The sequence below is a fragment of the Echinops telfairi genome, unplaced genomic scaffold, assembly GCF_000313985.2.
Source record: "Echinops telfairi isolate 266 unplaced genomic scaffold, ASM31398v2 ScPeMD7_60;HRSCAF=208, whole genome shotgun sequence".
In the NCBI taxonomy this organism is placed as follows: domain Eukaryota; kingdom Metazoa; phylum Chordata; class Mammalia; order Afrosoricida; family Tenrecidae; genus Echinops; species Echinops telfairi.
Window position 1 is genome coordinate 21675158 of NW_022103958.1, and position 22472 is coordinate 21697629.

A 22472-nucleotide genomic window follows, 5' to 3' on the forward strand; every position below is an offset into this window, starting at 1 on the left:
GAAACGGAGAAGTGCCCGCAGAGAAGTAGAGGTCAGAGTAATGCGCAGCCACAGGCCCTGATATGGGAGCAACCTCCTGGTGCTGGGAAAGACAAGGAAATGAACAAGAACACACACACACACACACACACACACACACGCCTCCAGAAGGATGCAACCTTGATTTTAGTCCAGTGAGACTGATTTGGGCCTTCAAACTTCTAGAACTGTCAGATAATAAATCGGTGTGGTTTTAAAATTTGTTGTAATTTGTAGTAATAGCAGGGGAAAAGTGAAGCTGGTGTGAAGATACTTGGAATGGCTCTTCTATCCTTGTCTTTCCAACTACCCACAAGTTGATTGGGTGGACCCATGGATATGGGTTGTGTGAAACATCACTAAAGGGTATATATGGACATAAGAATGAGGCAGCCCAGAAGCAGTGGGGGGAGACTCCCAGGAACTTCAAGAAAAAGCAGCCAGCAGCGGAGTCCATTCAAGATTCCTGTGGAAGTGAGCGAGGCCAAGGCACGGAGACCATGAGGCAGAGCAGAGACATGGAACTGCTGAGGCCATGGGGCAATGAGACCAAGGGAGCGTGTGACGGAGAGTCTGCGGAAGAAAGGGAGACTTTGCTGCTGACCGAGAAGAGGCACTGTTATGGACCAGCGACTTACTGGCCCTTAATGTTTTCCGATCCTGGCTTGTACTCTTTTAATTTCCCAAATAAAAACCAAACTCACTGCTATCCAGTTGATGCCGGCTCATAGTGACCCTATAGGACAGGGTAGGACTGTCCATGTAGGTTTCCTAGATCAAACTCTTCCTAGAGGAAGAGTCGAAAGCCTCCTCTTTCTCCCCAGGAGCAGCTGAGGGTCTCACACGGCTACAACCTTGCTGTTAGCAGTTCAACTCGTAACCACTATGGCATCAGGGCTGCTCATAGGACTACTATGCTTGGTAGTCCCTGGATGGTACAGATAGTGTACGTGCTGTGCTGTGAACCCAAAGGTTGGAGGTTCAAGTCCACGCAGAGTCACCTCAAAAGAAAAGCCTGCAGCCATTGAAAACCACACAGAGCACAGTTCCACTCTGGCACACCATGAGTTGAAGTCAACCCCTGAGCATTTTGTTTAGCTTTGGGGGTTTTTTTGGGGTAATGTACTTGTGCATGCTTAAAACATGTTCAGTTATAGCAAGTAAGACAAATGAAAAAACAAATATTTTTCCTATAGGACGTTTCAGAGTTTTCATTGCAGTAATGTTCACTTAAAGCCCAGTGGGAAGGGAAATAGGAGGGTAAGTGGAAAAGTATTGTTGCAAAATCATGTTGTGTTCAGTGTCCTCAGCTCATTTCCAACTCCTGTGAAACCCAGGTACATCAGACGAAACCCAGCCCGGTCCTGCCCCATGCTCGCAGTTGTTCCTCTGTCTGAGCCCATTGTTGCAGCCCTGCATCATTCCTTCTCCCCGGGGCCTTCCTCTTTGTGCTGCCCCTTCTCACGTTGGCCTTTGCCAGGGGTGGGTCTCTCCTGATAACATGCCCAAAACACATGCGAAGGAGTCCTCTTGGCTGTACTTCTTCCACGATGGATTTGTTCTTTTGGCAGTCTATGGTATTTTTCAGTATTCTTCACTAGGATCATAATTCAAAAGCATCAGTGCTTTTCAATCTTAGAAACCTGTACTAAACACAAATACCAAATCCAAGCCTGTTACTGCTTGACTTGCCTTGGCCTCCATGTCCCTGCCGGCACGTCTCGCTAACCCTGCTCCCAAGAGCGTGGCCCTCTTCCATTTGCAGCACATCAAATGGCAGTTTGGGCATCCTCGAGGATCAAGATGGTGTTCCTTATAAATGTCCTTTGAGTTTGGGGAACAAAACGAAAAGTCTGCAGAGGCAAAAATCAGGACTGTTGGATGGATAAGGTAAGGTTTCCCAAAGAAATTCTCCAAGAACAAGTCCTTTCTACCCTCAAAGAATAAGCAGGTGCAGTGTCATGGTGGAAAAAATTCCACAGAAGGACTTTCTTGGCTTTTTTCTCACTAGTGCCATTTTCAGTGTTTTAAAACTTCATAATAAACCCGTGTCCTTCAAGAAAATGTATCACATCTACCTCCTCTGGGATACCAAAATACACGAACCACCCTTTCTTGAATTTCACTGGCTTAACCGAGCCCCGCAGACACCACGGTTTTGATTGAACTATTTTGAAGGCACCGTAGTGCAGCAAAACCCACAGCCATCAGTTCGATCATGAATACGAGTGTATTATGAGTGTCGATCTTGACTGCTACTGTCCACGGTTCATAGAGATATGTCTGAACATATCTTGTTTGAAATAAACCCATGCATGTAGGAACTAGAAGTTTCGTAGGAATATCTGGGGGGGGGGGGATTTTTATTGTGAATTGGGGGAAGGCTTATGGAGCAAGTTGATTTTTCCATTCAACAATTCATACACATTTTGTTTCATCTCATTGATTGTAATCCCCACAACATAACATTGGTTATCCCACTTCTTCCGTGTGTCTCTTCCCATAACTCCTCTCTGAACCTCTTACCAGGAGATACTCTGGGAAATCATTTGGGAATCACCCAGGAAAACTCCATTCCCTGACCTGCACTGTCCTGGACACTGGGGAGCCCCATCTCTCTAGTAGTAGGGGCTTGGAACTCTGAAAGCCTTCTCTCTGTTCCTATTGTCCCAGGCCAGTAAGAGTAACAGGCTATAACAGTACGGCATTCATGATCGTCAGTTATCTTGCGAATCAACTTGTTTGGTTGTGGGAGAGGAGGGGGCCTAGCCTGGGAATCAGCTTGCCTTGCATTCTTTATATCTCATGACCCTTCAATTTAGAAACACTTGGTTTACACTTTGGGGACAAATGGGTTCCATTTGTCAGTAATGCTGATCTTTGTGTAAATAACCTAAAGCTCTTATGCATCTCAATGATTATTATACTCCTCCAAGGAAACAATTCTCGAAGGGGAGTCTGTGAGTGTTTTATCCACTGAAAGGATACCATCATTCAGATGGATTCATACCTGAGCCACATGTAAAAAAAAAAAAAAAGCCCAAGCACTATATTGTCGTTACTTTGCATAGACACACCTTGTATAAACACAGAAAATCTCATTTCTAGGAAATACCATTTCAAGAAATCATTCCCAACTCACATAAAAACTTCTTTCAAAAATGAAGTGTAATGCTTTCTGTTAAGTTAGGGCTTTAGGATTTTGTTTTAAAAGCTCTAGTGAAGTAAACTATAAGCCTCTTTATTTTTAGCAGACATCTCTAGAAAACCTGGAATAATGTTCTATTTATAAAACAAAGAGCCTGTTTTCATACAAACTTGCTTAGTACTAAAGGAGAAAGAGCAGGACTGAGTATCAGAAAAACCAAAATGTTTCTTTTTAAAGATCCCTTGATTTCATCAGCAGTTCTTTAAGAAACTCTGACACCATTGACCTGGTTTTCTTTTTGACTAATGGGAAGTCACCTGAAGAGTGAGAAATTGCATTTAGTATTATGACTTTCGAGTAGATTGGCATTATATGAGTAAGATCCTGAAAGAAAAAAAGTGAAATTAGAAATGATGCAATTAAACTTTTAGAAGAGTTAAGCAGCTGAGTGAGAACACAGTTATATAGTTCTTCTATACATTTAAATTATGTTAATATCAAGTTATATAGAGTAGAACCTTTATCATTTCATCATCCTTAGAGGCATTAAAAAAAAAAGAAAGAAATCGTGGTTGAGTACTTCCATGGCTATAAAAAAATTCTAGAAATTGAAAGGAAGTGACCCAGTCCAAGTAGAATGCAGTCCAGGCAGCGCGGGTGGGTCTACCCCTCTACTGATAACATTGTGGGTCATGCTTCTTCCTTAACAACAATAAAAATGCCAACATTACCCAACTTCGTTGCCATCAAATTGACTGTGACTCCTAACAATCCTATGGGACTATCCCATAGGATCTGCAACGTTTTTATCTTTATGGAAACAGACTTTCATGTCTTCCTCCCACAGAGCAGCTGGTCTTTTCAAGCTGCTGACATTTTGCTTAGCAACCAAATACTCAGCCACTGTGCCACTCCTATGCCTACATTATTTACTGCTTATGATGTACAGGGCTGCCCTGGTGGCACACTGAGTCATACATTAGGCTGCTAATCACAAGATCGGTGCCTCCGAGGGAGAAAGATGAGGCTTTCTGCTCCTGTAAAGATTTATAGCCTGGGAAGCCCTTATAGGGTTATTATGAGTCAGAATAAATTTATTGGCACTGGCTTTTTACTATGTACTGAGTAGGAGTCCCTGTGTGATGCAAATGAGTAATAGTGGACTACTAACTGAAAGGTGGTCAATTCAAACCCACTCAAAGTTGCCTCCGAAGAAAAGGCAGTAATAATGCAGAATATGATACCTCCACAAACCAAAACAAACTCATCACCATGGAGTCAGTTCTGACTCATAGTGACCCTGTAGGACCAAGAAGAAGTGCCCCTCTGGGATTTCCTAGGCTCTAAATCTTCATAAGAGCAGAACACCTCATTTTTCTTCTGTGCAGTAGATGGTGGGATTGAACTGCTGACTTTGGGGTTAGCAGCCCAACACATACTACACCACCAGGCCTCCTTGGTAAATCCACGAGGAAGGATGAAATCAAGGGCTGGGAGACCGGGAGAATTTCTTGGGGAAATGTACCGGTGGGCCTTGCAGGTTCTGTTGGGTGTTGATGAGCAGAGGAAGGGAGAACAGCTTTGTCTTTGACTCCATTCTCAATCCCACCAAAGAGCAGATGGGGGAAGGTTGGGTCATTGTTTCACATTGCATTTAGATGTCTCCGGAGTGTCTTGCCAGTGCTGTGCAGTGATGGGCGCCCAAGCATGCTTGCTGCATCCAATTAATAATATTAATTGGCTGGTAAAGAAGACACCCAGGTCGATGGCTTGCCCTAACTCTGAATTGAAGGAGAAATCGAAGCTTTTCACTCCTTCCTCTGATTGTATGGTTTTGCAGCTTGCAATTAACCAGTTAGCGAATTTCTTACTTTGCTAAAGTAATCTGGAGTGAAACTAGTCACGTAGAGCCAAAGTGGTAGGTTATTGAGGGTGCCAACAGTTTCAGTTGCATAGGACTTGCTGCCTATTGTTAGGTGCTATCAAGTCATCAAAGCACACCTGTGTACATCAGAAAGACACACTTCCCAGGCCGGCTGCATCCTCACAATTGTTGTGACATTTGACCCTTTGTTACAGCCACTGTGTCAGCTTCTCTCAGTAACTCACTGCCATCAAGTCAGATCTAATAGCAACCCTTTAGGACAGAGTAGAACCGCCTCTGTGGGTTTCCAGATCCGTACGTCTGTAAGGGGGTAGAAACCTCATCTTTGTCCCTGGGGGTTTCCAAATGCTGACCTTGTGGTTAGCAGCCAAACACTTCACCCGCTGTGCCACCAGGGCTCCAGTCATCTCAGAACAGGCCCTCTTTTTTTTTTTTTCCACTGAAACTCTACCTTCTTCAGGGACTGGTCCCTACTGATATGTCCCATGTGCATGTGACACCATCTCACCGTCCTCCCATTAAGGCTCCTTCTGGCTGTACCTCTTCCAAGGCCGGTTTGCTCATTCTTCTAATAGTCCAGGGCATATTCAGTATTCCTCTACAATGCCATACCCTGAAGAGGTCAATTGCCTGTGGTCTTCCGTATCTATTGTCCAGCTTTCCCATGCATACGTGGTCCCTGAAAAACCATGATTTTCGTCAGGGACACACTAGTTCTCAAATTGGCATCTCAGCTCTTCAACATTTTGAAGAGGTCTTGTGCAGCAGATTTACCCAGCGCAGTACATCGTTTGATTTCTTGACTGCTGCTTACACTGGTGTTGGTTGTGGATATAAGTAGGATGAAGTCTTCGACCATTCCGATCTTTTCTCCATTTATCATGATGTTCCTTACTAGTCCCGTTTGTGGAGTTTTATATTCTTTAGACTGAAGTGTAATCCACACTGAAGGCTGTACTCTTTGATCTTTGGGTCTTCTTCCCTTTCAGCAAGGAGGGCTGTAGCAGCGGCATATCTCAGGCAGTTAGTGAATATTCCTCCTGTCTAGATGCCGAGCTCTTCACCGCATAGTGCAGCTCCTCCAAATACTTGTTCAACACACGGATTGTAGGAGTATGGGGAAAGGATACAACCCTGATCCACATTTTCCCAGATTTGAAGCCATGCAGCATGTTCTTGCTCTGTTCAAAAACTGGCTCTGGGTCTATGGACAAATTTTCACATGGGTGTTTTGGAACTCTCATTCTTTGCAATGTTATCTATAATGTATTGTGACCCACACAGTCTAAGCCTTGGAACAGTCAGTAAAACACAGGTTTTCATCCATCTATCAGCATTCTGTGCTTTCAGCCAAGATCCATCTGACACTGGCAGTACTATTCCTCCTTCCATATGATCTTCAACATAATTTTATTTGTCTATGTTATTGATGATGCGATTTGACAATTTCTGTATTCTGTTGGATCACCTTTCATTTTACCGAGTACAAATATAGACCTCTTCTAGTCAGTCAGTCAGGTAGCTGTCCAGATTTCTTAACATCCACAAGTGTGTACTTTCAGCGTTGCTTCTGTTTGTTGAAACATTGCTGTTGGTATCTTGTCAACTCTTGAAGTCTTGTTTTTCAGTTCAGCTTGGACTTCTTCTCTCAGTATCATAAGATTCCTGATCATATGCTGCCTCAAGAAATGGTTAAACATCAAGCAGATATTTTTGGTACAGTGGCTCTGTTTTCCTCTCAGCTTCTTTTTATACTTTCTGTGTTGTTCAATATGTTGCACAGAGAACTCTTCAGTATTGCAACTCAAGGCTTGGGTTTATTTTTCTTCACTTCTTTCAGCTTGAGAAATGACAAGAATGTTCTTCTTTTTTGGTTTTCTAACTCCACGTCTTTCTATATTTTATTGTGATACTTGGTTTTCTGAAGCCACTCTGAAATTTTCTATTCAGCTCATTTGCTTCCTCAGTGCTTTCTTTCACTTTAACTACTTTACATTCATGAGTAAATTTCTAGAATCTCTTCCATTATCCATTTTCATCTTTCCCCACTGGTGGTGTAGTGGTTAGCCTCTGACCCACATGGCCAGCAGCCTGAAACCACCAGCAGCTCCACGGGAGGCAGACTGACCTTTCTACACCAGAAAATAGTTACAATTTCAGAAACCCATGACTGAAGGGTTGCTGTGAGTCAGTATTGACTCGATGGCAGAGAGTTTTGTTTGGGGGGGCTGTTGGGGTTTTTTTCGGTTAAATAAGCTTTTTTTCTAACACAGTGTCTTTATGTCATCACAGTTGGTCTGGTCTTTAATTATTAGTTGCCAGTGTACCAAAATTACTCTTGAGGTGGCCTCTAAATTCAAATAAGATATACTCAAGGTACTGCTTTGACCCTCCTGGACTTAGTGCAATTTTCTTTGACTTGAACTTGAACTTGCATATAAGCAATTAATAGTCTATTCCACAGTTGGCCCCTGGCCTTGTTTGGACTGAGCATAGTGAACTTCTCAGTAGTCTCTTTTCCACTGATTTCATAGTTTGATTTCTGTGTATCCCACCTGGCAAGATCCACATGTAGAACCATCATTTAGGTTGTTGGGCAAAGACGATGTTTGCAGTGAGTAAGACATTGATGTTGTCAAATTCTAGCATGCCATCTCTGGTATTGTTTCTCTCACCAAGGCCGTATTTGCCAAATGCTGATCCTCCCTCTTGGTTCCAAATGATAACTCTTTTATTTTCAACTTTTGAATTCCAATCCTCCGTCAGATCAATGTTTGATCAATTTCAGGCTACAGAAGTTGGTACAAAAATCTCCCATATTGGGGACTAGCTGGTGCATACATTTGATTACTAGCCATATTGACGGTCCTATAACATCTAGTCTACTGGCCCTGTATTTCAGCTCTAAGACACTGGATTTGGAGGGGCTTGGATATTGGATGTTGTCTCTGAAGCCCCACTAAAATTCAGTTACTTAGATATGAAGGTGTCAATTCAAAGACTTGTTTCTGTCTGGAAACTAAGAAATGGCTGGCCTTGGGTTTGTCCTGGAAAACTCTTTAACCTGTGGACCCAGAATCCGCCTCATCCAAGGCATCCAGGTAGTATCTGTTGGATCATTACCTGTGTTGGAAGTGCCTTATTGAGCCCCTCTTCACTGAGCTTTATAGTAACCAGGTGATTAAGGAAGATAGTGCCTCCTCCGTCTTACCAGTGCCTTCCCAGGGCCAAACGGTGCCGGCACATACTGAACATTCGGAAACCGTAGATACAAAAATGACGGCTTTCTCTTTCACTCCATCCCTTTCTCATACCTGGAGGATGATGGGCGTCACAACTTCCTTATGTGTCATTCTACCTGCTGAAGGTTAGATGCCAGGCCAGGTTCCACTGCAGGCTGCTCTGTTCAGGGTCATTCCACTAGTCTAGGTCCCGAGTTTGAGCAGCATTGGCCCTTGTTCTGAGAACACGCTTTTACCTACCTGCTAGCAATTAAATTGTGCTTCCCCCCCACCCCCCGCCCAAAATATGAGGGGGTTTCAACAGGTTTGTAAAGAAAGGAAGAGATAACGGACTTTTCTCACTAATCCTGTCAAGCTCCCTTGTATCTGTCACCACCCTAAATTCTAACCCTTGTACGTGTGGACGCGCCTCTGTCGGAAAGCAGGATTGTCTTTTGTTGTGCTCCGACAGAGCTCACGAGTAGCCTTTGGGTCAAGGCCTGGCCTGTGATGTGTGTCAATCTGTGATCCACAGCAATTTCTCTCGGGACGTCATCACCAGGTCCTTCCTTTGAGGGGTCTCCAGGTGCACTCACACCTGTTTGAATCACACAGAGCATGGTGGGTCCTCAACCACGCCGCCTGAAGGCTGCCTTCTACAGCAGGCTGCAGACACACAGAGACAGACCCACCCAAGGGGACGGCACCCCCTGGGGATGGAGGTAAACAAGTCCACACATCTGGGAATATCAAGGATGGCTGATAAAGGAAGAAAGGATCTTTTCCTAGGCCTGCACCTTCAGTTTAGACGATTGGCTTCCAGAACTGGGAAAAATTAAGTCTTTTCTTTAAAGCCCCTCACTTTGCGGTATTTGGTTATGACTTGTGTGCTTAGGCACTGCCAGGTTGATTTCAATGACAGTGACCTCTTAGGATGGAGTAGAACTGCCCCATGTAATTCTCTAGGCTGTCAGCTTCACGGGAGCAGATCAACCGCTCTTTCTCTAGGAGAGTCGCACCTAGCAAACCAAGACATTGCCCTCTGGAATTCCTTAGCCTGCACAAGGATGGAATCCTCTCTGTGAGCACCAGGGCACGTCCTGAATCTGCTGAACCTGCCCACGGAGGCAGGGTCCTGCCCTGATCCTCAGACTCTAGGAAGGCAGAGCCTCTTCAGAGCCCAGTGGGAAGAAAGCAGACGGAAAATCTTCCTGTCCCTGCTCTGAATTCCACAGGAGGAGACAGATTGAAAATGGACCTGTGCCTGCTCTGTATTCTACAGTAAGAGTAGCTCAGCTATGGGAGGGCCTGGGCAGACCCCAGGCCATTTTAAGAAAATAATTCAGATCACATCAAGTTTGTCAACCAGTGCTTTGTTCGGTTTTATTTCTTCTTTGTTCCAGAAACAAACTGCTTATGCCACAGGGCAACGGGAAATGGGTATCCGAGGCTTAACTCTGACATGTCTTGTGTACTCCTTACAGAAAGGAGTGTGCTTGGTGTGTTTGCAAAGACTGCAGCATGCAGTGCTGATCGCAGGCATGATTTGTTCCTGACTTGTCCTTGCCCGGCACACAGGCCCCATTATTTGCCCAGACCTGCCCTTTCTCAAGCCGTTATCTCTTTTCATCCCACAGATCTCATCACAAAAGACCAAGGTACCCAAGTCACAGTGAAGGGATGGGACTAGACAGCTGGTGCAAACCAGGCCACCGATTTAGAGGCAGGCAGGTGGGTGGTTTGGGCCAGCCAACTGCAGAGTTGTGTAAATCTTGCCCGGAAGTTAAGTGTTCCTTCCCTCCACGGACAGTGTTAGTTAGTGTGCTGGTCTCTTTGCTGCACAAGGTGTGACGTTGTTTTGTGATCCTAAGCAAGAGATCTTTTTTAATTGCATGGAAGCATACCTTCTGGGCTGCCAAGTAGAAGCTTCTGTGGGGAGAAGGCTGTGTGCGTTCTTAAGTAAAACCCAGAGGGAAGAAGGGAAAGTGAGGCAAGGCGGGGGAGCTGGGCAGGTGTCTGCCTTTCATCTGGATCTTCAGGACGACACATGGTGCCAGGGTAGCTGCCACTTCTAACTGACAGGGACGCTTTGCAGTCGAGGGAGGGCTGAGCTGTCAGGTGAGCCAGGGATCCAGAATTATCATGACAGCCTCCTGGCATGTGGAAGGCTCTCGGCAGTGCAGTGTGATTCTAACCAGCGGTGGTTAAATTAGCTTCTCTTGGACCCGGTGTGATGTACAGTCGGAGAGGGGCCGATGGTAGGCGGTGCGAGTGCCAGGCGTGAAGAAGGCTGAGATTCTGAAGGGCCCCTCGGTAGAAAGGAACCGGGGTTGTGGAAATCTGACTTCTGGGTTCTGAGTTTTGCTTAATAGACCTAGCGGCCGCAGTGATGGCATTAATTAGTAGCTGTAGACTCTGGCAGTGCACCTTTCTGAGCCCCCTATTATAAATATTCCAAGGACCTAAAGTAACCCCTTCCCGGAACGTGCCCAATTTAAGCTCTTGTCAAAATCTAACCACCTGTACCAGCCAGCTAAGCAGCCTTGACTAACTGTTTTGCCCTGGGAACGTGCATTCCACAGAACTGTCTATGCGAGACTGAGCCAGCCAGCCAGCCAGCAAGTGAGTGAGAGCCTTTCAGAAAACCTTCCACTCAAAAGCGAACTGAGGAAGTGCCTTTTAATAAGTAATCAGCCAGCGGATCTCAGACTCGGTCTAGCCATCTAGTAATGCTTGCCTTTTCACTGGGGACTTTTCAAAAGTCTGGAGCTGAAAAGTATCATTTGATGAGCCCTTGCTTGGGAAATTCTAGAGAGAAAAAAGAAGACTGTTAGCAAGTGTGTGAGTGTGTGTGTGTGTGTGTGTGTGTGTGTCTACATGTAAATTGTTAACCTGTTTCCTAGATTCCCAAACTTATTTGGACTATAATCCCTTTTTTAGGGGTCAGGAGGGGCATGGAGGAGAACAATGCTCCCTGTCTATTGACTCCATTATCCTCCTTTAACCACTGCCTCAGAAAATGGCCAGTTGTTATAGAACCCCCAGGCGCCCATCCTGGTGCTGCCAGGAGGTCACCTCTTAAGAATGGAGGTTCCAGGAGCCGAGCCATTGTCCGTTTCCTTCCACAATCGCCCTGCCGACCCAGAATGGAGTTCTCACCCCAGCACTTCCAGGCAGTCATCTTTGAAGGAGGTGCCCATGCGGACAAGAGGCCAAGACTTGCTGTAGGAATCTCCCAGGACCTGCCCCAGGCAGCGAGCGTGTGGCTGCCGACCAGCACCGGGGTTGTGAACCTGAGGGGTCCATCAAGCAGAACAAGGACCAGCTTCACATTTCCAAACCCCACTTCCCCCGGGGCATGCCCAGCCCCCACCGGAGTCTGTAGGAGAGTCAACAGCCATTCACCTGTCCGCCCCTCAGATTGATGGCCGGCAGCTCCCTTCTGCCTGCACAGTGTACTGCAAACACACATGACCTTTGCGGCGATTTCTTCTCAACTGCTTCCATATAGAAAACCTGTTTTGTATTGACATTGTTGGAGCGAGTCCCACCGGTGTGAACTCCCTGGGCTCCCGCCCCTGGAGTCTCAGCCCAGAGAGGCCAAGCACCTCTCATTTGAGAGAGCAAAGGGGAGGGAGCCTTGATGCGTCCCAGCTTCCATCCGTCTGAGTTTATTCAGAGGCTTTCCTGGCTGCGTTTTCTCATCCCTCTCCGGAAGGGAACGGCTGTGCGCTCACACTGGTCCAGGGGCAACGGGGTGCTTGGTGAGACATTTGCTTACAAGTTGGTTCCCATGTGGTATATGTTAGTCACAGCTAATTATTAAGTCCTTGGCCAAGGCAATAGACATTGTTTCCTTGGTTTCCTGCCTCCCCCCTTTCCCTCTCACCCCCCATTGCGACAGAACAAAACCCATTGTGGGGCTCTGGAGGTTGGCTGTGCCCATATTTCCCAGTGGCCCCCTGATGGGCTTCTTGCTGGGGTTTCGTGTTTCAGGTTGGAATTGCACTCATTCACTCGGGCTGACGCGCTGTCCGCTCAGTGCAGACGTTTCTCCCCTACAGCAGCTTGGTCCCTTGAAGGAGGGAATTCACTGAGAGCAATCCCCAGCACTTAGCACCGAGCATTGAGAATCTGCACAGAATTAGAGAATGTTTACAACCTCCGGGCCCTGCCGGCTCTGCCGAGTCTCCAGCGCACCAGGGCGAGCTAGGAGGAAGGACCAAGTCAGGGAGCCAGACTGTGTGTCCCTTCTTCCCCGGCCTGCTTTGTGTGTGAGGCTTCTGCATAAGATTTCTACCACTTAAATGGACGCTTGGAGTCTACACACTCCTTCATGTCGTAGAGAACCCTGGCCCAGAGTGGGTCCTCCTCTCACCTAAAATCCAAGTGAGTCGGTGAACGCATGCCAGCCCACAAATCCTCAATCCTCTTTGCCCCACTCCATACATTACACCAGGCTGGGCTCATTCTGGAGCTCATGGCGTTTCCCATCATCTGGCCAGTGTCTTGTGGGAAAGACTACTTAGAAGAATAGAAAGTCCCATAGAGAAAGGCCTTCCTGACGGTGCTGAGGCAACACAGTGGTTTTCCGAAAGGCCCCCTCACCCCACTCCTCCATGGCACCCCCCTCCCAGCCGCCCCCGGGTTGCTCATGTTTTCCCTTTGCTTGTGTAAGACCCAAAACTGAAATGGGGCCACAGTGTTTCAGCTCAACATTGTGTCAGGCAAGAACACAGGCTGGGAAGCCTGCCGACCTGAGCCCAGATCTTGGCTACACTACTTCCGGTACTTACTGGTCCGGGGCACATGGACAAGAAGGGGAAAGATGGCCTTCAGTGATATCACTTGTTTATCACTGTTGTTATCACTGCTGTCTCAGGGACTTAAACTTAATTATCTATGTCCAACGCCTATGTTAAGCATGACAGGCACATTTCTTTTTTTCCTTTTTAAAAAAAATCATTTTATTGGGGGCTCATACAGCTCTTATCACAATCCATCCATTGTGTCAAGCATATCTGTACATATGTTGCCATCATCATTTTCAAAACATTTTCTTTCTACTTGAACCTTTGGTAGCAGTTTCTCTTTTTTTTCCTTCTCCCCCACCCTCTCTTCCCCATGAACCTTTGATGATTTATAATTTTTTTTTCATGTCTTACACCAACCACTATCTCCCTTCATCCACTTTTCTGTTGTCTGTCCCCCTGGGAAGGGGTCATATGTTGATCATTGTGATCAGTTACCCCTTACGCCCCCTCCCCATCCCCTTACATTGTGATCAGTTCCCCCCTTATTCCCCCCACCTTTCCCTTACCCTCCTAGTATTGCTACTCCCATTATTGAGCCTAAGGGGTTTTTCTGTCCTGGATTCACATGTTGCAAGCTCTTATCTGTACCAATGTACATGTTCTGGTCTAGCCAGATTTGTAAGGTGGAATTGGGGTCATGATGGGAGTGGGGGAGGAAGCATTAAAGGACTAGAGGAAAGTTGTATGTTTCATCAGTGTTATACTGCACCCTGACTGGCTCATCTCTTCCTTGTAGCCCTTCTAACTGACTACGGATCACCTCTGCCCTCCCCCTCATTCACATTGATACGATTTTTGTTTTGTTTTGTTTGAGGCCTCTTCCTATTATTTCATCTCCCTTCCTCTCTCACACACAGCCACCTTTAGGTCTAAGTAAAAGCCAAACCCTTTTAAACTCTATCCTTTTCTTGGAAACTTGTAGATTTTGCCCCAAGCTTAGCACTACGCACATGATATGTGGAGTATCCATAAGCCACCGGTTTGTCTTCATGTTTTACAGAGCACTTGGACGACAAAGCATTTCCTTGATGGACATAGGACTGTGGGTTGCTAAGGGGAAAAAGTTATGAGACAAAACTGGAACGCGTGCAACACGTAACTCTAGTGCTCTGAGTTCTGCAGAGCCCCTGGCTGTGCTGGGGCAGACGCGGACTGCGTGAGACAGACTAAAATCAGAACCCTTCGTGGGACCAGCTTCTTGGCTGTGCTCGGGACCCTGTCAGCCCTTCGTATTTGCCATCCAGACCGGAACCCTAGGCCCAGAAGCTTGTTTTCAAAATCTAGGAAAACAGATGTTTTTGCTTATTTTTCTTTCTCGCCTCCCAAAATGCACACTGAGTTTTCATTGGGTTCTGGGCTTGCTGATTTCCCGCCCGTGCCCCCTCCCCTCAATTTATTTTTAAGACAGATTTTGGAAGAGGGTCCTTATAAAGTGAAGGAGAGAGATAGGTATCCCAAATTATGCAGTCATGATTTTAAACTCTAATGGAAATGTTTATAAAGACCTGGAGACAGGGAGTCCTAGAAGACAAGAGGGAGCAAGATGGACCAATTGAGCTCTAAAAGGATCTGCCTGGCACCATCCTCAGGCCTGTGGTACCTGATGCCTCCCCAGAGGGCTGTGCTGAGGAAGTTAGCACTGCCTTCTCAGAGGAAGCTAAATCATTGCCTCGGACAGAGCAAGGCAGTGCGCTGGGGAATAAATGCCATAGTGCTGAGCTTACTCACTGTGCTTAGAGCCAGGCCATTCAATATTTTCTGTAGTGTATTAGTTTTCAATTGCTCCTATAAGAAGTGGCCACAAATTTAGTGGCTTGAAGCAATACAAATTTATCAGCTTATAAATTCCAGGGTTCAGACGGTTGACACAAGTCCCAAAGAGTTTAAAAAAAGGTGTTGATTGACAAGGCTGTGTTCCTTTCTGGAGACTCTAGAGCAGTGGTTCTCAACCTGTGGGTTGTGACCCCTTTGGGGGTCGAACAACTCATTCACAGTAGTGGCCTAAGACCATCAGAAAACACATAAATATTTCACAATATATAATTACATATTGTTTTATGATTAATTACTTTGCTTTAATTATGTTCAATTTGTAACAATTAAAATACATCCTGCGTATCAGATATTTACATCATGATTCATAACAGTAGCAAAATGACAGTTCTGAAGTAGCAACGAAGATAATCTTATGGTTGGGAGTCACCACAACATGAGGAATTCTATGAAAGGGTTGGGGCATTAGGAAGGTTGAGAACCACTGCACTAGGAAGAATCCATTTCTAGCCTCTTCCAGCATTTACAACAGCCTTCCCATATTCCCCAGCTCCTGGTCTCCATCCTCCATCTTCACAGCCAGCAAACAGTGATTGAGCCCTCCTCGTGTTCCGTCACTCCCCGTTCTGCCTCTCTTCTGCATCTAATGGTCGCCATGATGGCATCGAGCCCACCTGTACAATGCAGAATGGGTTCCCTGTTTGAAAGTCAGTTGATGAGCAATCTTCATGCCATCTGTAGCGAGAATGCCTCTTTCACATGGAAGGCAGCATGGTAACAGGTTCCAGGGACTTGACTTGGACATATGTGGGAGGCTGTTATTCTGCCGACCACAAAGGTAATAAGTCATTTTTACACTAAATCATATGAGGGGGCTTCAAAGAGTTCATGGAAAAATAGTGTTAAAAGAATGATAGATTTGAGAATGATGATTGCAACAAATGTACAAATGTGCTTGACACAATGCATCGATGGATTGTGATAAGAATGTACGAGCCCCCAATAAAATGATTTTTTAAAAAGAATAATAGAATATTTCCATGAAAATTTTAAAGCACTCTTGTATATGTTAGGACTACTCATTCATTGGCAAGAAACAGGGCCTTAACTTCTAAGAAGGAAAGGATTTCCTAGAGGCATCTGCTTGGAAGGAAAGTGTGAGGTGACTTTAGGGGGCAGCAGAGTTGGAGTCAGATGGCCCCCGATGTCAGCAGGACATATCCCACTTTCTTTGTAATTGATCCTCAAGCAGAGCTGCTCTGCTTGGTGGCTAGGAGATCCCACGGCAATCTCAGGAGTACATAATTTCCATGACCCTGTAGAGAGGAAAGTGGCTGCCTTCTAGGTAAGACAAGTCCCACTGCCATCAAGTTGAATCCAACTCCTCTCAGCCCTGTCGGTCAGAACAGAACTGCTCCAGAGCGTTTCCGCATCTGTCCATCTTTAGGGGAGCAGTCTCATCTTTCTCCTTCAGTGGCGGGTGAGTGTTGAACAGCCAACTTTGCAATTAGCAGCCCGATGCTTAAACCACTGTGCCACCAGGGTCCCTTCCTTTGTAGGTAGACCAGCAGAATCCTGGGATGACTCTCAGTGGCCTCGCCTGGTTTATATTCACATTTCCAAACCATTCTCTGGTCAGAGAGATGCAGTAGTTGCCTTCTCCCAAAGCAGAGAAGGAGTCAGCCTTACTAGGTTTAATGTGTTTGATGTGTTAAATCTCATAATGCAAATAAGTACGCAATACAAGTAGATATTTAAAATAGTCTCTGCATTCAATTAAAAATAGTTATTTTGTTATTGTCGTTATTACAAGTAAACTTCCTGAGAATTAATTTTGGACTTAGACAATTGTTAGGAACTCAATCAGATACTTTCTTGGATTCTTTTCTTCTAGTTCAGCTAGCACTATCTCATTGGAAGCTGAGGTTCTCACCATTAACTTGAATTTTCACATGGCTTTGAACTGCCATTCTTTCCAATGATGGCCTTGACTGTACATACCCACCACGTAGTGATAGTTATGTCACTGTCTCTTGAGTCCATATCTTGAGGAAGCAAATTAGTCTGGCCAGTGGCTGGCTTTAAATAAGTGGGACTCTGTCTGGTTAGCTTTGACTGGTAAGGTTGGGATCACCTTAAACATAGGGTTACTTCCTTCAGTACGCAAGGGCAGGATAGAGGGAAAAGTTGGACTTAGCAAGGCATCCGTCAGTTTGTTCTGAAATGTATTCCCTAGCAAATGGAAATTTCCCAAAGAACAAAGGAGAGTTGGTTTTAAAAAATAATAATGGTTGTAGCTGGATGGTAGGGAACAGGACAACACTGAGAACTGCTTTGTTCCGATGTGATTTAATCCATGGGACACATAGAGAAAAACGAACCAGCTATTAAAAGTGCTAGAGATATTTTCAGCTCCAGTGAGAAATGTTCATCAGATGGACAAAGACCCCTTTCCCATCTGTGTATGACATCCATCTCAGAACCACCTTCTTGGAGCAGAGTGGCTGTGGGGCTAGAGTGATTGCATCCATGATCGGGTGAATTCCAAAGTGACCAGGGGCGTCCCCCAAATTACCCGTCAGTGGCAAAGCCTGAATTTGCTTTGTATTGACTGCATCCCTCCCACTTTTCAGAGCCTCTTATATTTTTCTGAATTCCAACTCTAAGGTATCCATAACCTGGTTCTGTCTTTTGTACGTATGTTGTGTTCTTTTCTCTAGGAACTGCAGTAAGAATCTTTCGAGTGGAGAGGTTCTGTAATGGTCCAGAGACAAGAAGGAATATTGATGGGCTCTGTTATCTCTGAATTGCTTCTGGAAGGCTAGAAATGTTTTGGATCTGGGCTGGGCATCTTCAGAAGCACTAAGATCTGAGAGAACAACAAGCATTATCCAGATTTAGACAGAGATCTGCTGGGGGAGCCTTCTCTGTCAGGGCAGGTGTCCCTCTTTCTTGTTGAACAATTCATAGGTTCCATGCTTGCTTTCAAAGGAATTGGTTTCGAAGCATTCAACAAGAACAAAAGCATACCGCTGACAAAGCCAACCATCAAAAAGAGAAAGGAGAACAGGGCAGACTGTAGGGCCATGTGATGAATGGGAAATACGGCAGGGCAGAGATGTGGCTCTGCAGACCTGATATCATGTGCATTATCTCCCCCAAAGGACCCCGTGGTTTAATGGATGGGGCTTTAACCTACCCAGAGGTCAGTCCCTGCTGGACAAGTGGAACCTCATCCCTGAGGGCATCGACATACTCATGACACACGGACCTCCGCTAGGTGAGTGAAGCAAGGGTTAGCCTTTTGTCATATGAGATGTCTTTTTTCCCTAGGATGAGTACTACTGCAGGGACATAATAATTTTCCTCCAAAAAATGAATATGAAAAAAAAAAACCCACTGTCTTTAAAGAAGCCCAGCATGATAATTAAACTCAGCAGTTCTGCTGGGCTTACAGGTGGTCTTGAAATTAAATTTTTTGATTTAGTCAAGTCAAGGAAAATCAAATGAGTATGGAGCACCACAGTCTTTTGAGCCAGATGATCTATTTTAAGATCCGTGTTCACTTTGGGGTAAGGGCGGAGGGGGAGGGGGACAGAAGGAAGACGCGGACCTCCCAATCACCTGGCTTTTGAATGGTAATGAAATGATGGAAACTTTTGTTCAAAAGAGCTCATTTTCTTTTTTTCATACAATGTTGGAACCTGGGGGGATTCTTTAAAGTCGAACATTTATATGAGAAAGGAGTTATATGCGAAAAGAATAATTTTTCCCCTTTTCGGTCCAGCTAAGTTGTCGGGAAAGAATTACATCGAAAGTTACTTAAAGATGCTTAGCCTGTAGGCACATGGAGCCAAGGTCAAAGGATTTCAAGTGTACCCACCACCGTCCAGATTGTGGCTTGGAGATGATTGTTGGATTTATATAATTCTCTTTTAGTTATCCATGATCTTGTTACCTTTTGGGCTTGGCCACCAAGCAGTTTTTCAACAAGGACTACCTCTGTGATCCCCATGGACTCAGTACTCATGCCAGGCTCTTGCCTGTCAAACTAAGTTGTGCTCAGAAATTCAGGTGTTGGCCACCGCCAATCTAGAACATTTATTAAGTCTTAAAAGAGACAAAGACAGCACAGACACATCATCCAGATGAGGGAGGCCATTAGTATGAAGTCATAAGGGCATCTGAGAATTCAAGAGTCAGGAAGCGCGTTAAATAAGCCATGGAACAAAGGAAACTCGCAAATTCATGACTGGTGGCAGATCAGGATATCACAGTCGCAGGTGGGACTACAGAAACACGAACAGGACCCTGACTGGAACACGCACATTAAGTTAGAATCTAATGTGCGGTTCTCAATCTGTGGGTCGCGACCCCTTTGGATGGTCGAACGACCCTTCACAGGGGTTGCCCAAGACCAACGGAAAACACATATTTCCGATGGTTGGGAGTCACCACCACATGAACTATATTAAAGGATTGCAGCATTAGGAAGATTGAGAACCACTGAGTTAGAGGAACTTATAAGACTGGTCCAGGGCCTTCCGACCAAGGCATTCAGGGCAGACTGACCTATGACTCATGCCTCTACAACCCTCAGAATTGTCCCCACTGTGGTGATCTCTAAGGACACGCCCAGGCAAGACCCTAAAAGAGACTGCCCCTCCCTGGGCTGGCTGGAGAAGCGTGGGGGTAATCCACTTTCTAATTCACTCTGCCTGAGGGCAAGACTATTCACATCCTCGGTTAATAATCAGAAGGAATTCAGTGGAGGCTTAATCCTAGCTGACACCCTGTACATAGATTATGGATTTTGAGATGTTACGATTTTAACAAATGTAGTGTCTTGATCATCTTGATTTGGAGAGAGGGCAAGAACATTTAATACAAAGATAAATTATTTCCCAGTTTGTTTTTTCTGATGCTTTGGGGTGGTCATCCAGGCCACTTTCCTTCTCTGTCCATCTGGGAATTTTAAAAATCAAACACACACACACACACCCCCCTAGTGGTGCTGCTTGCCCTGCCTTTACAAGGCATCGTCTCTGAGCTTCACAAAAACAGTGGGAACAAGCACAAGAATCTAAGCCTCTGACCCAGGGGAGAACCAGAGGAGAGGAGCCAGTTCCAGAGACGTGGAGATTGTACAGGTTTGTGCAGTGTCTCAGCAGGTCCTGGCTTTTTTGAATGACCAGATCTGCCCTGGGAAGGTGGTGATGTCGTGATTCCCTGTTGAGCTACTAACTACAATGTCAGCAGTTCAAAACCACCAGCTACTCTACAGGAGAAAGTTGGGGCTCTTGACACCCATAAAGAGTGGCAGTCTCGGAAACGCAGGAGGGCAGTTCTACCCTGTCCAGTCGGGTCACTGGCAATCAGCATCGACTGGAGGGCAGTGAGTTTGGGGGTTGGGTTTTGTTTTTATAAGAGGGCCGCTGGGCATTGGAAGCCCCTCACTGGCAGTGAGTTTGGTTTGAGTTTTATCCCATGTTTTTAAGAATGCCTGTCTTTATCAAGCCACAATGAGTGAAATGTCCTTATATTCCCATCATCCAAGGCTGCTAATCATTCAATTGCCTGATAAAAATAGCATGGCCTATCAAGTGAGATTCCTCGATAGAGATACCATACAACCCATTGATTTTCTTGCTTGAGCAGTTTAACTGGGGAATAAGCCCGATTTCCTTCAGGCTGTTTTGGACTGGGACAGCCTCACTTCCTAAACATGTATTCGATGAGAGGAAAAACCTTGGCAGAGAAGAGAGAAGTCACGGATGTCATCAAGTCGTTTAAATTAATATCCACGCAAGTGACAAGAATCATAACTCTGAATTCTACTCCACCCCTTTGTGGTGGGAAGGAACCTGGCCTGGGTGAACGTTCCTCGCAATGGAGGGGAACGAATTGTGCGTCGCCCCGGAAAGCTGCATTTCCTGATGATTAAATGTAGCACCTGGTCCCCATAAGTGCTGGAACCAAACCCGTTGCCTTGGAATCGATTGATTCGGATCCGCCCTATAGGGTCGAATAGGACTACCCCCACAGGGTTTCCGAGGCCGTAAATCCTAACAACAGACTATCATATCTTTCTCCGGCGGATGGGCTGGTGGGACCACTGAACTCTTAGCAGCCAGGCGCTTTAATCATTGCGCCACCTGGGCTCCAGTTGCTGAGTAGGGTGAGAGTAGTTGGGTACCTACGAGGAGCTAGGCGTTTAGTGAAAAAATGTTTTAAAAATCTGAATTCTAGCCTCCAAAGCAGACATGAGACATCTGATAGACTTTTAATAGGGAGGCCAGTGTCCTTCTTCATGCAGCAAACATGGGACAGACAGACAACGGCTGTTGAGTGAGACGGATCTCAAGGAGTTGCTCAATAGAAACTCAGGCAAGGCTTTCATAAGGTAAAATTGAGCCTTCATGGATCCTGTTACTAGAACGCTTAGGAAAGTGCTGTATGGAGGGAAAGTTAGCCTTGCATTTGTTTCGGAAGAGGGAAACCACCATGCCTTGGGACTTCAGCCTTATGATGTGAGAAGAATTTGTTGTCATTTTTTCAGGTGCTCATATATTAAAGGAGCCCTGGTGGGGCCGTGGGGCCAACCTCAAAAATGATGGTTCAAACCCAGGAGAAAGACGAGGCTGCTTTCTGCTATAAAGATTGAGTGTTGGGAAGCCTGAGGAGTAGTTTTACTCTGTCCAATAGAGGCTGACCATGAGTAAGAATCCGGTCCATGTCAGGAGGGTCTTCTGCTCTATGACATAAGAGAGCATTGGTGAGGTGGGCTCAGCACTTGCGTGTGCACTGAAAGGTAGGCACCAGGCACTCTTGAGAGGAAAATGTGGCAGTCTGCTTTGCTGGAGATTTCGAAGCAAACTCACCTGAGTGGCATCAGCTCTGACTCACAGCGACCCTACAGCACAGAGTGACTGTTCCCTAGAGTTTCCAAAGCAGCAAGTCTTTACTGGAGCCTACTTCCACATCCTCCACCCCAGCACCCTCACCTCAGGGCAGCTGGTGGGTGAGAACTGCTGACCTCTCAGTTAACAGTGGAGCCTTGACCACTGGGCCACCAGGCCACCTTCTGGAACCATGACAGCCTGGGAAACCCTGAGGAGCAGTTCTATCTGCCCTAATTTAGAAAAGACAACAAGCTCGCTGCCATTAACTGATGCCAACTCATAGTGACCCTCTAGGACAGAGTAGATAGACCTGCCCCTGTGTGATTTTCCAACACTGACACCGTTTATAGGAGTAGAACGCCCCATCTTTCTCCCGCAAAATAGCTGGTGGCTTTGAACTGCTGATCCTGTGGTTAGCAGCACACCCAATAATCACTCCACGCCACCAGTGCTCCTGCAGGCAGAGATTTTATCTTCAGAAAATAGTGCACTTAGTTTTAAATTGCTGAATGATCTCTAATAGCTGGTGATAGAACACTGCAATGGCCAGTAGACACTGCTTAATGGTTGCAGTCAGTGCCCCCACTTCTCTGTCTCCCTCTCACACCCACCCCCCGCCCAGGGCATACCACGTCCTAGATCCTAGTTCTACTGAAGGGTCTTTATGAGTTGAAATAGACTTGCAGGCAGCGAGTTTTTTAATACAAGGAA

At 45.8% G+C, this 22472-nt stretch overlaps 1 protein-coding gene across 1 annotated transcript in view; it reads left to right on the top strand.

Moving 5' to 3' along the window:
• Positions 1–22472, top strand: part of MPPED2 (metallophosphoesterase domain containing 2) — a 212018-nt gene that overhangs the window by 184034 nt on the left and 5512 nt on the right. The window contains exon 4 of the mRNA XM_004708259.3: positions 18024–18139. Within this exon, the coding sequence (XP_004708316.1) occupies positions 18024–18139 (116 nt within the window). The remainder of the gene's footprint in view (positions 1–18023; positions 18140–22472) is intronic.